A 14,601-nucleotide genomic window follows, 5' to 3' on the forward strand; every position below is an offset into this window, starting at 1 on the left:
AAAAAAACGTTTGGGGTGTGTGGGGGGGGGGGGGGGGGGGGATAGTTACTGCACTACACAATATTAACAAGCAATTCCAGTCATCCAGTGAAGTCAATCAGTTACTGGCTAATTTGGATTAGGAAATAGGGCAACTGTGGCAAAACTCAGAGGCTGGGTTCACACCTAGGCGTATTGAATATGCGCTTTTGTCGCGCCCCGCGTTTTCACCGCGATTCGCGGTAAAAAAAACGTGCGCCAAACGCGCGTTTCCGAGGGCTACTTGGCTGTATCCCAATGGAAATGTGAGACCAAAACGCCCCAAAGAAGTACATGTACTTCTTTGGGCATAGGCCGTTTTGTAGCGCGTTCAGACGGGCTGAAATACGGAAAGGTGTGAACCATACCCATAGAAAACAATGGGATTTTCAAGTTTGTACGTTTTGTAGAGCGTTCATAGAGTATTGAACACGCGACAAAACGTAAAGGTGTGAACAGGGCCAGAAAGTGTACAACCGTTTTTTATGTAATCCACTGATGCCAGGTTCCAGAGAGCATACCAAGGGACAGTTTTTGTGTTTAATCCTGGGGCCAAAGGCTCCCAGCCCTCCCCTAGCTTACTGAATCAATAGCAAGATTCAAACTTCCAAAAAAGGTCTGAATCTGACTGTTGAGAAACTTCTTAGTACTGACACCGTCAATCCTCAATGTAAGGTGAAGCAAAGAGCCTGCAGGTACCATCAAAAGGGAGTATGGTAGGCTGATGCAATGTCTGGATAAAACACTGAAGCCTAATCAGACTGTATGCATCTCAATGTCTAATTTTCTATTTGGGCTGGAGTGGACCTTTAATAGTCATAGGTAGAGAATAAATATTTTATATAGTGCTTCCAGATGCACTTAGACATCCACTTAGTAGGATCCAATAAAAAATGCAGGAAAGCAGCTATTTCATAGTACTACCCATTTATGAAGATATAGCTTAAATATTTTGAGTACGAACCCCAACTGCATAGTGGTTATTCTCCATCACAGAAAAGGTCATCCGCAGGCTATAAAATAATGATGTTTTGAATAACCCTTTCATCCAATTACACATCAGTGAATTGCACGGAAGCACTGAGGGCATCTTTAAATTAGGAACAAAATATTTTTAATTTGTCACGATAGTTAAAATTAAGTCAAGCATAATTCATCACAAGGACAGTAAAATCTCCTCTAATCCTGGAGGGCACAACTCTATTAAATGTTTTTGTAACATTTCAGACGAGTCCCAGCAATCAGTGCAACTTATGTCAAGGACCTGTCAACAGCTGCAGCCACTTACAATGAGGTTGGTCTAACAGTAATGCCTATGCACACATGAACTGCTTTCAGGCCTGGAAAGGCCATAATGTCCCAGGCCCATGACCGCAGCTATAATTCTACTACTACTGGCTACTAGGATGGCACTGCAGTCTCAATACTGTGTCTTTTCATGTAAGTTAGTCCTATCTTTAAAGCTAAATGTTAGGTAAATATAAAAGATGCACATTAATACAACCCTGCATTTATTAATACATAATTTAATGTATTTTAACTATCTGAATTTTACTTGTAATCAAGCTCTTGAAGTTCCTGTACAGCAGAGCTCAGATTAGGAGAGGGAGAAGCAGCACAAGGAGCCAGGAAGCTGTGTACAATACAAATCTTTTTACAAGGGAAACAGCTCCTATATATGTATTTTATCTGTGTATTTAGTGGTTTCCCTAGAGCTCAAATAGCTGTAATAAATGTATTGTGAATGTGTACCTAGAGCATTACTCACCTTCACTGTAGATCTCACATGACAGGATTATTCAATGGACACCACCCACGGAGTAGGAAATGATAATTGTGATATTAAATACTTTGTAATATGTTTGTTTGTTAATGAGATGTATATATTTTGTTTCTTTATATATTTCTTTATATATTATGGTCATGGATAAATATAAAATAGTTTGCTTTCTTTTTATTAGGAAAACACGATATATTTCAATATTTGGTAATTTCATTTTCAGCCAGCAGCCAGCAATCATTGCTCTCAGCTACTTCCACGAGTTCTCCAAGCAATCTTCGGCTGCTTTAGTTGCTTGTGTTGATGGGTTTTGGGCTTGTGTCCATGGTATCAGTTAACCATATGTTTTACATGCTTCTGAGATCATTCAGAATTCATTGACAAGTGCATTTACTTGCAGTTGACCTCCTTTTGTCCTACATTTGACTTGCTTTAAGCAGGTTTTTTAAAAATCCTTTTAGTCTTGTATGGGAATGCAAAACCCATCTAATGCTAGCAAAAGCCCATAGACGCAGCCCCTTACATACAGCTTACATACAGCAGAATGAATAAGAGCCACTGCTAGCCACCTTCGGTCTGTTGTGTTCCGCATTCACGTTACGTTATAATTTTGTATTTAGATTTTTCATAAAGTCTCATTTACATACATAATCACATGAGTTATCATTCCTTAAATTAACACTAGTTGCATATTGGTGATAAATTCAGCCTTTATAAATTGTTTTTAAACAGAAGTAAGAGATTAGCATCAATTCTCCATATGACAAATATTCGGTGGATAGCTTTAACAAATGAATGGTGGGGGAATCTGACTACTGCCTATGTCCCTAATGCCATTTTATTCTGTCATAAAATATGCATTCTCATAAGAGAACCGAAGAAATGCAGTGCTTTCAGTATAAAGTGACTGCAGGCAGCACATGCAAAAAAGATGTCTCTACATGTGTTGTAAAGAGCTGTGCAAACTGTTGGCACTATATAAATCCTGTCTAATAATAATAATAATAATAGAGATCAGACAAAATAATTTGCTACTGGTCCCCCCCATTGCCTTTTGAAGCGTTTGTGTGCCCCGTACAGGTTGCTGGCTGACGTGGAATGGTCATCTTGTTGCATTACAAGACAAAAACCTATCATCCTGTATGAAAATACTGTACATGCTTCATATAATGTTCAAACTGTAATGCTTTGTAGAATATACTCCTAGTAGCTTCCCCCAGCACTCCTTTTACTCCTGTAATTCTGTAGTAGCTTCTCCCATTATCTCCTCTCTCTCTTCCTATCTTTGCCAGTTTGCCCACCAGTGAAGTTTGCTCTCTTCTCTCTTTCCATAAACAGAAAACGCAAGCAAATTGTGGGATATCATGCAAAGGTCTGCATAAGGTCAGACTGATCCCAGCTTCTCACCAGAATCTCTAGGATTAACCTGTTTATTAGAGCAGTGCACTAAAATATTTTCTTTTGCCCACTTGGACTCTGACGTAGGTTGACCTTTACAGACTGCCAAGAAACCTCAGTGGGTACAATAAACATGGTGAAATTCAAAAAAATCGCTGATAAAAAGAATCAGATGAGGCTACCATACCTGAGCACCTGACTCCCTGAGCAATAAGGCCCCACATGAAGTTAGCACAATATTCACACCAGTGAGGCCCCCGAAATGTGTGTACCTGCAAGAAAGACAAGACATGGTCATGAGAAGACAAAGAAAAAAATGCTGCAATATAGTGCATGCCATGCAAATATCCTGAATCCTACTTTTCAAAGTCCTGAAATCAGGCAATTGTTTTCCCTAGCTTTTCCTTTATTGTCAAGGTTAATTTTATAGGCAAGGATCATAACTTTAAATTCATTTTCTCTTAAAAAAACGTAATTTAATCTCAAGGGAAGTGTGCTAAATCACTTATAACCTTGCTACAAAGTTTCAAGAAGGCTTGTCCATAGAATTGCAGGATAGCCAAAGTAGCCCCATAGTTCCTTCACTACTTAATTAGCCACTGATCTAGAACAAGTATGTACTTATCAGTTCTTCTAAATATCATGGTTAAAAAACATTAATGGTGTTCACTGACCTATAACTAGTCCCCAATCAGTGACTATTAGTCTGAAATTAAAAGCTGTTTAAAAAATCTGATATAATGCCATTATTTCTATCACATGTCTATGATGTATGTTATGTTAAAGTGGACCTTTACACTCAAAAATGAAATTCTACCAATGCATCCCTCCATGTATGATGATTAATAAAAACATAGACATGGGCATTTTCCTTCCCTGAGATGATGTGCATGGTCACATGTCCTAGTCACAGGTCTAGTCACATGTGCCAGAAATCAAGGAAGTAAAAGGAGAGCTAGTAATCTGCCTTTAGTAAACATGGCCACTGTCAGAAGACTGGGGAAGAAAAGACAATCAAGGTATGCAAAGAATACAAAGCCGGCAATTATCTAGAAGTATGTGTTTGTAGATTGTCATTTCTAAAGGTGTGTTTGTTGTTATTTTAAAGATATGGGTAAAGGTCCACTTTAATAATTAATGCAGTAGGTTAGGTCTGAAAACAGACATTTAAAAAATATAATATAAAACAGCAATAACAAAAATGAGGGAACATAAAGGGAGATTGCTGACAGTTAACACACACAATGCCTCAACATACGCAAGAGATAAAAACTGCTTTGGGAACAAGTAATTTTCTAAGTTGTATTTTAAGCAGTCTTTGCGTCAGATGTAGCACAAGGCCCAGATAATCATGACTTTTAAAAACCAGACCTAGGAACAAAGACCAATAAAATCAAATGACTAAATCACTAAGTATTTGTGTAGCTTCAGCATTTCAGCGTCCCAGTTAGAAAACACTAAACATACACTTATGTGGCCAACATCAAAGATAATTGCTCCTCTACAGCTAAAACATTTCAGAAAATTATGATTATGGGGTTTATTCTTGTGGCACAAAAAATATGGTTTTACATAATGGTTTAGTACAAATGGATTAGAGCTTATACCAGGGAATGACAGGAGGAAAATATATTCTGGAGATGATGAAAGTTTTAGAACTGTATGTAAATCTCATAAGATGGAGAGGCTTCAAGAGGGCATTTCCACAGACAGGTACAATGAATTCTTTAGGCTGCACAAATGCATTTTGAGCTACTTTTTCTTTCTTTTATATATTCTTACAGCTGTGGCCTACCACTTCCGCCTTCCTTGCTTAGGCGAGAGTGACGTACGCATCTCCTGCCTGCAGCTTCTTATGATATGTAATGTGGATATTGCAGGTGGTTGTACATGGAAGGTGCTCCTCCCTAGTATTCCCACTATAGGGAATAACATGGCGCCAGATCTCCATCTACGCAAGATGTGTCAGGGAATTGGCTGCATAAATCAAGAATAAATACAAATGGTAGCATGAAACAAGACCTGCACCAGAACTGCACTTGTGAGGTGGACAGCCCTGGACTTGATGGACTTGTAAGTATGTTTATTCTTCATAATATAGGGAAGTATTTATCATAGCAGCTGGGGATAAGGAGGTGCAAGGTCTGCTTTAAACAGTATCAAAGAAAACTTGTGCTACGAGAATTATTGGCCCTGTATATTATAAGTGACACTAAACTCAGGAATTAAATCTTAAAAATGCATTCAAGTACCCTAACCATTAACAAAAATGTATCTTATTTGTGTATCACTCAGCTGCTGATCCTAAATCATCTCTGAATTTGTGCTGAAACTGTCCATCCTTCTGGAGGAGGTACTTTTGTTCCCCATGGTCCCTGTGTGTGTTGTAAAGTAGCTCCAAGCTCACTCCTATGATGGACTACAATCTCACATTTAGTTTACTAATTAGTATTGAGATTGCAGATCCTCATGGGAGTGAGCTTGGAGCGGTGGCTACTTTACAACACACACAAGAAGAAAAGTAGTCCCCTCCAGAAGGAAGGACAGTGTCAGCTTGAATTCAGAGATGACTTGAGAATCTACAGCTGAGTAATACACAAATAAAATACATTTATTGTTAATAGTTGAGATACTTGAATGGATTTTGAAGATTTAACTTCTGAGTTTAGTGTCACTCAGGAGGCTGGGGAGTACCTGCGTTTATTTGTTGACAAAAAAAGCGTTATTGAAATATAAATCCCTAACCTGCGAAGAAAGCGCTATTATACATACCGGTCTGTTGGCCAGTTTGCTAAAACATCATTCTGTAGCAGATCTCTCAGTACTTATGGCCACCGCTGGCCACTGTGGTTCCTCCTGCTGACCCCTAGACATTTCAGGACACAAAAGTCACATAGGGGGTCTTTGGAAGGAACCACAGCCACCAGTGGGGGACATCCTCTTCTACATATCTGAAAAAATTGAATCGGTTCAGTGCTAGGAGCTCTACTGCAGCGTGAAGTTTAAGAAAGTCCATGGGCAGGTATGTAAAGTATAGGTTTTGGCTTTTTTATTTTGTTGACCCCCTGACAAGGTTACTAAGGCTGCTGTTAAATGGTAAAATACTCCAGGCTCCGACATTATTGATGCTCAGTATTTTTATTAGACAGTGTATGTCCACACTAAACCTACTCTTACATAAACCATGAATACTGAATTAATGCACGTTTACATAAACTGTTCCTTGCTAAACTCATACAGAATACAGCAAAGGAGTATGTATGGATTTTACTATAATACTGTAGGTTGTGTCTTTGTTAGAACAGGTCTAGTAGGTATAGCATTATCTGATGCCTTTTTGACAGCTACGACAATGGATGATTCATCCTTAAAGGGACCGAAACCTGCTGACCTTTCCCACTGGTGTGGCAATGCTTAAACCTTTATTGGCAGAAGCTATGATCAAGATAAAATGCAATGAAAAAATGGAAAAAAAATGCATAATGAGGCTAAATTCTATCAGGACAGTAATGCATTAACTTCTGTGACAGGCACACCTTTAACACTGGCGTCACCGGTAACACACTGCCCTCCTAAGCAATTAGGATTGTCAATGAAGCCAGATCTATGAGACTTAGCAAAGTGGGGATATATACTAGTTTTATAAAAGGAGGAATACACACAGAACAGAACAGAACAGAACATATTTAGAACAGAACATATAGAGCATTTTACATCATCAAAGCTTTACTGAACATTTTTTTTTTTTTTTAAACAAGCAAGGCCATTGATGAGTATTGTACTATACAGTATATAACTTTATAGAATTATCATTTTTTTAAAAGATCATCATTGTAAACTAGTCAATGAGTCAGAGGTTAAAGTCAATTCAGGTTTGTGTCTGACCTGCCCTGACATATATAAAGAGATATACAGTGCAACTATATTGCCAAAAGTATTGGGACACCCCTCCAAATCATTGGATTTTCCTTGCTACTAAATATTCCACAGTCAACTGTTAGTGGTGTTATAACAAAGTGGAAGCAACTGGGAACAACAGCAACTCAGCCATGAATTGGTAGGCCAAATAAAATGACAGAGCGGGGTCAGCGCATGCTGAAGCACACAGTGCACAGAAGTCGCCAACTGTCTGCAGAGTCAATAGCTACAGACCGCCAAACTTGGTGTGGCTTTCAGTTTGGCACAACAACAGTGCATAGAGAGCTTCATGGAATGAGTTTCCATGGCCCAGCAGCTGCATCCAAGACTTACATCACCAAGTGCAATGCAAAGCGTCGGATGCAGTGGTGTAAAGCACGCTGCCACTGGACTCTAGTAAAGTGAAGACGTGCTCTCTGGAGTGACGAATCACGCTTCTCTGTCTGGCAATCTGATGGACGTGTCTGGGTTTGGCGGTTGCCAGGAGAACGGTACTTGCCTGACTGCATTGTGCCAAGTGTAAAATTTGGTGGAGGGGGATTATGGTGTGGGGTTGTTTATTCAGGGGTTGGGCTTGGCCCCTTATTTCCAGTGATTGGAACTCTTAAGGCATCAGCATTTTAAGACATTTTGGACAATTTCATGCTCCCAACTTTGTGGGAAAAGTTTGGATATGGCCCCTTCTTGTTCCAACATGACTGCGCACCAGTGCACAAAGTAAGGTCCATAAAGACATGGATGAGTGAGTTTGGGGTGGAGGAACTTGACTGGCCTGCACAGAGTCCTGACCTCAACCCGATAGAACACCTTTTGGGATGAATTAGAGCGGAGTCTGCAAGCCAGGCCTTCTCGTCCAACATCAGTTCCTGACCTTACAAATGCGCTTCTGGAAGAATGGTCAAACATTCCCATAGACACACTCCTAAACCTTGTGGATGCCTTCCCAGAAGAGTTGAAGCTGTTATAGCTGGAAAGGGTGGGCCAACTCAATATTGAACCCTACGGACTAAGACTGGGATGCCATTAATGTTCATGTGCGTGTAAAGGCAGGCATCCCAATACTTTTGGCAATACAGTGTATCTGTTACCTTTTTTCACGATATAATTCTGCAGAAGTGCAATATGGCCTGTACAGCAGATATTTCAGGGGATCGAAGCATACTGAAGATCATAAGACTAGAAAATGTTACATAAACATTTCAAAAGACTGTGGTTACCATCAGTCTATAGTCAACTTGATAATTTAGAAAATAAAGGACGTCAGCACTTTTGCTACTCTTTACAGTGGGTATTCTACAAAAATCAGTGCCAAGAGGTGCTAGGACCTTTTATTGTAGGTGACCAAAACATTTTAACAAATGTTTATTCCATAATGCTTAATCACTTGGGTGTGGCTGTTCTCCCACCATAGGGATGCCTGACTGAAAGGGGGGCTTAAGGAAGTTCAATTGAAGCAAAACAGGGGTGCCTCCAGATGTAGAAAGGTTCAAAGTAGTTTTATTGATAAACATTCAACAGCATAAAAAAAGCCAACATATTTCTGGGATGCACACAATTCCCCTTCATCAGGGCTTGAAGTGTATTACAATATGAGAGCTGTGCACAATAGTTATTGCAATTAATGCATTAAACATGCATTCTTCATCTGCACACCCTCGTCTCATGTGTTCATTGCAATAACTATTGTTTCCTCACAGACCTGAGTCAAGCCATACCTTAAGGGATTCCCCCATTAATACACCTCAAGCCCTGATGAAGAAGGATTGTGTGGACCCCTGAAATGTGTTAGCTGTTTTATGCCATTGAATACTTAACGGAAAAAAACACTCCAACCTCTGGCGACCCCACCATTTTGCTTCAGTTGCAGGTAATTGATAACACCCATGCTAAAAACACTGAGCAAGAAGATGTTCAAGGGAAGTTACAATAGACGAAAGGTATGCACTCTACAGAAAGCCCTGCGCTTAATCTCAGGTTTGCTTCAGACTATCTAGATCAGGGATAGGCAACCATGGCGTGCCAGCTATTCTGGAACTAAAAGACCCATGATAAGGCATGCAAGGCTGACAGCCACAAGCATGATTCCCAGAGGCAGATGAATGATGGGATTTGTTGTTTCAGCACAGCTGAAGTGCCTACCCCTAATCGAGATATTCCATACAACTAGAGGAGCATTATTGTATTAGGAGATAAAACAAGCATTAAAGTTTCACTAAACTCAGGAGTTAAATCTTAAAAATGTATTCAAGTACCCTAACTACGTATTAACAAAAATGTATCTTATTTATGTAACAGTCGGCTGTAGATCCTCAGTGAGTGCTCAGAATTGTATGTTGGTGAAACAAGACAGCAGTTACACCAGCGTATGGCACAGCATAGAAGAGCAAAACCCTCTGGTCAGGATTCGGCAGTATGCCTACACTTAAAGGAAAAAGGTCACTCTTTTGAAGACAGTCAAGTATGCATCCTAGACAGGGAGAAGGACTTGTTCAAAAGAGGTGTGAAAGAGTCCATTTATGTAAAAATGGAGAAGCCAAGCTTGAATTGAGGTGGGGGTGAGTCATCTATTCTGCCACATACAATGCTGTTTTAAAACCTCTTTCTGGGCAGGTTAATAACACCTCCTAGGCTCCAATTATGCAAATGCAATCAATACCTGGTTGTGACTAACAGATTATGTGGATTGGAACAACATTCAGCATATTTATTCCCAGATAATTTTTGAACAAGTCATTCTGAATTGAGAAAGCTGGTTGGATGACTAGTGAAACGTCTTCAAGAAAAATACAGCAAGTCCACTTGTCCTGACTTATTTTTTACAGATATGTCTGAAAGGGGTACAAAATCATTTGGCAGGTAAAACAGTTTACATTTATGTACTGTGTTTTTAGCTGTTTGTCTGGAGTAAAAGGATAAGTGCAGTTTTTAAGCTTTTTATAGCATGTCTTAATATTTACAAAAAGATTAGTTGACATTCTGGGAAGCATGCACAAAACTTTGAAGGGTTCAGAATGCTTTTCTCTCATTGTATGTGTTAAAGTTGACCTTTACTCCACTTAACTAAAGATCACATCAGCATGCAGCTCTTCATGCTAATATGAAATTTTACACTAATGACTCAAACAAACATTTTTTGCTTTTACTTTCTTACGGTTTTTCACTTTTTGGTTGAGTGAGGTACTGGTGATGTAGACCTGGACTCACAGATGCATCCTGGGATGACTACATCACCAGTGCCTTCTTGGGAAATCTCAGCAGTAAATTGCAAAATCTCACAAGATCTCAGGGGCAAGGTATCGGGTTTTCCCCCTCAACTGATACTGATTAAAATTTTTATGTTCGATTAATCAAATTTTTTTTAATCGATTAATTTTGATTAATTGTAACGCACATACAGATCCAACTACATTGGCCTACACACATACAGCACAGCAATGAAGTAATAAAATGATCTAGGATCACACTAATCCAGCACGTTATTAATCTCACGTGCCCCACTCAATATGGCCGCCTGAGTGGGGCAACTAAGAATAATAACGTGCTGGATTAGTGTGATGCTAGTTCATTTTATTACTTAATTGCTGTGCTGTGTGTGTATAGGCCAATGCTGAACCAGGATTTCCCCTCCTGGTCTAGTGAGGCATTGGTGATGTAGCCAGGGTCTTACCGGTTCCCGCTGGGAAAGCTACATCACCAATGCCTTCCAGGGAGATCTAGTTTCTAAACTGCAAGAACCAGTGAGATTATTGGGAAAACAAAGATGACTTTAATGTTGTGTGATGCATGTGTGAGATCAGGCATATGATGTTTGTCTCTCATCTCTTGCATTCACTAATCCCCCCCATGATTGGATGATATCTCACAATAAGTATTGCTAACCTTAGTGCGCGCGCACCAGGACCTTACTGTAACCAATACAATTGTTATTGCAAGAAATCAATAGCTCCGTCGGCTAACGAAGGGAAGGGGGGAGGAGTCCGGTGACGTCACGGACATCAACGTCACCAGATCTCCGACTGAACTCCCGGAAGCCGGCGGAGAGGTTAGTACCGATCAAAAGAATTTTAATCGATCAAAAGAAGGTCCCAGCACATACTATCCTGTTATAACATCAGCACTGTAATAGGAATACATACTAGAGTTGTTTTTTAAAATACAAAGCTTACTTAAAAGAAAATCCCTTCTATGTAATGAGTGCTGCCTTCTGTCTGCCCATCACTTTCACCAACTTCCTGGATTCCCAGTGTGCTTTGTGTCTCTTTCCCTGCTGCTTGATCTGATACAATCTTGATTTCTAAAGACTACACATCCCATCATGCATTGCTTCCAGCAATGATAATGTTACATTGTTTAGACACTGAGTTGTATTTCAGAAGGCAGACTTTGTAAGGCAGAAGGCAGGAGTTGTGACACAAGGAAGTGCGTTGAGGATTGTGTCAGTATATTGAGGCAGTACATGCAATGGATGACTTCAATAAGTAAGTTTAAAAACTTCTAGATCTATATAGTTTTTAGGAGTGGGGTAGAACTTTTGAAAATATAATATAGAAATACCGATTTCTTTATAGTTTTCGACCATAGACATCCTTTAATATGGTATATACTAGGTTGAACTTCTCAATTCATCCCCACACAGCTACCTCCTCATGTATCACTTGCCCCTCTCTTTTAGATTGTAAGCTCTCACAGGCAGGGCCCTCCTTACCATCTTGCCTTGAATTGTATTGTGATTGTAATGTCTTCCTTATATTGTAAAGTGCTGCGCAAACTGTTGGCGCTATATAAATCCTGTATAATAACAATAATAATAATAACTCGATGGACTTGTGTCTTTTTTTAACCTAACTATGTAACTATGTACTGTAATGGCTTTTTAATTTAAATCAGTATGTTCCTTTTACTCCATAATTTCTCCTAAATTAATCTGTGAAGTCTCAGTTTCTATCCTCATAACTGTTACCGCACAAACTGCTAGAGCCTACACAGTACCTGTGATCTGATAAACAAGCCCGAAGGAAAGTGCCATCATTATTAAACCTCAATAGAATCCAAACAAATGCGTTACTTGATGCCAATGGTCCGAATCCGAGTAATGGCAAATGCACCTTTGTTCACAAACGACTTTCAGTGGAATTCTTTCAAATGGGCAGAAAAAAAAATGTTTTCATTTTGGCTGAGAAAGGCAATTTGCATTCTGCAGAGTTAAAAAGTGCATAGTTTCCCAGGATCTCACACACATATTTTCACAGACTTCCGACCTCTTTTCCCAGAAGAACCACATGAGTCAAAGGATTTTTGTAAATTCCGATTTACCAAGTTTGGCCGCATACAATAACATCTATTCAGCATTTGGACAGATGGGATGTTTTACTGTAATCGTCGGCAGCCACAAGGGATCTTCGTACGGGGATGGTAAATGGCTGCAGTTATGAAACATGATGTTACTTAAGAGCTACTATATTTAATGCTTGGATCTGCAAAAACGCCTCCTCATATGTAGATTTGTGAGCTGTTAAGCCAGCACATAATCCCTTTCCAGTGTCATCGAGCGTAACTCAAAATAATAATTTTATGCTTTTTAGGCTATTTGCCATTACATGAGGCCCCTGACACACCGAAGGCTATACTGGCCTTGTAGAGAGTAGATTGAAGCTGGTCATGCAAGAGCCAACCACGGAATGAACGATCTTATTAAAGGAGAACTATGAGGTGAGTGCTTTTCACTCATCCTCATAGTTCTAGCCGACCTGTGACAATACAACTGTCACAGGTTGGCTCAGTAGATCGGGAGGTGAGCGAACACATACCGGCGTTCGCTCACTTCTCGATCCTGTCACGGCAGAGAGCCGTGACGGGAGGGACTGGATTCCCCCCTCCCCGCTCCGATCCTCCAGGGGAAGGGGGCGGGTACAGCTGGCTCTGCCTCTAGTTAGGCAGAGCCAGCTGTCACTCACGCAGCTGGGCGGATCCAGACATAATTGTCGGGATCCGTTTCAGCTGCGGCGTCTCAGTACACCGCGAGCTACAGCTCGCGGTATACTGAGCTTGGGGTGACAGGAGGACGCTAGTTTGTGTCCTCCCATTACCCTTAGGAGAACTATGGGGAAAAGCCCTAACCCCATAGTTCTCCTTTAACAATCCCTATATAAGCATGCAAGGTTGTATCGGGTTAACTTGCGTGTGTGTGCCTATGAAGGAGGGAGGAGGAGAGATGGACATACTTGGTTATCCCAGAACAAAAAAGGGAAAATCCAAATTTTTAGCCCCCTTTCATTCAGAATGCCCAATGCTTTCACTCAGCATTGGGCATTCTGAGTGAAAGGGGCCTAAAAATTTGGATTTTCCCTTTTTTTCACACTCAGTGACAATGGTCATCAGGACAGATTGAGAGGTGAATCTCACCAGTAGAGACACAGAGAGCAATAAAACCCAGCAGAGTGCCTAACCCTTCCACAGTCTGTCCACAACTAAAAAAAAAAAAAATGCCTTTACATACACCTGCGTTGTCTAAGGTGGGATTAGATCACTGGGTGTTGTTGGTCAAAGATTTTCCAACATGCTGGTAAATACATGATGGCAGTCATTTCCTTTCTCACTAAGCTTAATTATTACTTTGAGAATAATAAAATGCCTAGAGCATCTGCATATTGTGGAAGGATTTAGTCCAAAATGAACAGATTTCCTGTGTAAACCGCCAGTCCAGATTTGAAAGTACAAAAAGGTTCCAGAACAGTTATTGAACAAAAGAAAAACCACAGGATTTTTTTAAAGCATACATGTGACCTAAAATCAGGAGCTTCTCTCAGATGCTTCTCTCAGATGTGCTATACAGCACATTCTCTGTATATACATTATAGATTAGAAAGCTGGCAGGCTGTGGAGTCACTGCTGACAGGGGGGAGCAAAGTGAGCTGCTGAGAAAAATAAGAAGGACTTCAGTGCATCTGCTCTGGGAACAAATTGCTCCACCAGGCCTGCAGCTACAGAGATTAGTGAGGGCTTGTTTTAAAGTAATGTGTGATGAAATGGCCACTTGTGGTCTCCATCAGAATCCTGTGTGGTAGGTGACAATGTAGAAGAACAGTTGGGAGACAAGGATAGTGTGTTGTCACCCTATAACAGGAAGTGCTTGAATAAGTACCCACATAGCAAGATCACCAGGTATTTGAATAAAAGCTTCAGACTTCATACTGAAAATCACTTTTCACAATGGCAATAATATGTTGCAGCTTTATATGAGATCTCAGTGATTGGGTATACATGTACTTTAATGTAAACTGTAGCTTGTGGTCACAATATGTACTTGAGGTCACATTCCACATACCCCCAGCAGTCTCCTAACTGTCTCACATTTCTCTGTTTAATTGCTGCATTCGTCACTCTGGCAGCACTGGAAAAGATTATGCATGTTGCCCCCTGGACATGTGCCTAATGTCTCCTAAATCAAAAATGTTTCATTTAACCCTTTTCAAAGGGGGATGTTTTTC

General features: G+C 40.2%; 1 protein-coding gene across 7 annotated transcripts in view; it reads right to left on the bottom strand.

Annotated features, from left to right (window-relative positions):
- Positions 1-14,601, bottom strand: part of CHN2 (chimerin 2) — a 220,339-nt gene that overhangs the window by 26,002 nt on the left and 179,736 nt on the right. For all 7 annotated transcript variants that reach the window (XM_018576444.1, XM_018576483.1, XM_018576452.1 and 4 more), the window contains one exon: positions 3,384-3,468. In XM_018576444.1, the coding sequence (XP_018431946.1) occupies positions 3,384-3,468 (85 nt within the window). The remainder of the gene's footprint in view (positions 1-3,383; positions 3,469-14,601) is intronic.

The sequence above is a fragment of the Nanorana parkeri genome, unplaced genomic scaffold, assembly GCF_000935625.1.
Source record: "Nanorana parkeri isolate BGI_ZX_2015 unplaced genomic scaffold, ASM93562v1 scaffold4, whole genome shotgun sequence".
NCBI lineage: Eukaryota > Metazoa > Chordata > Amphibia > Anura > Dicroglossidae > Nanorana > Nanorana parkeri.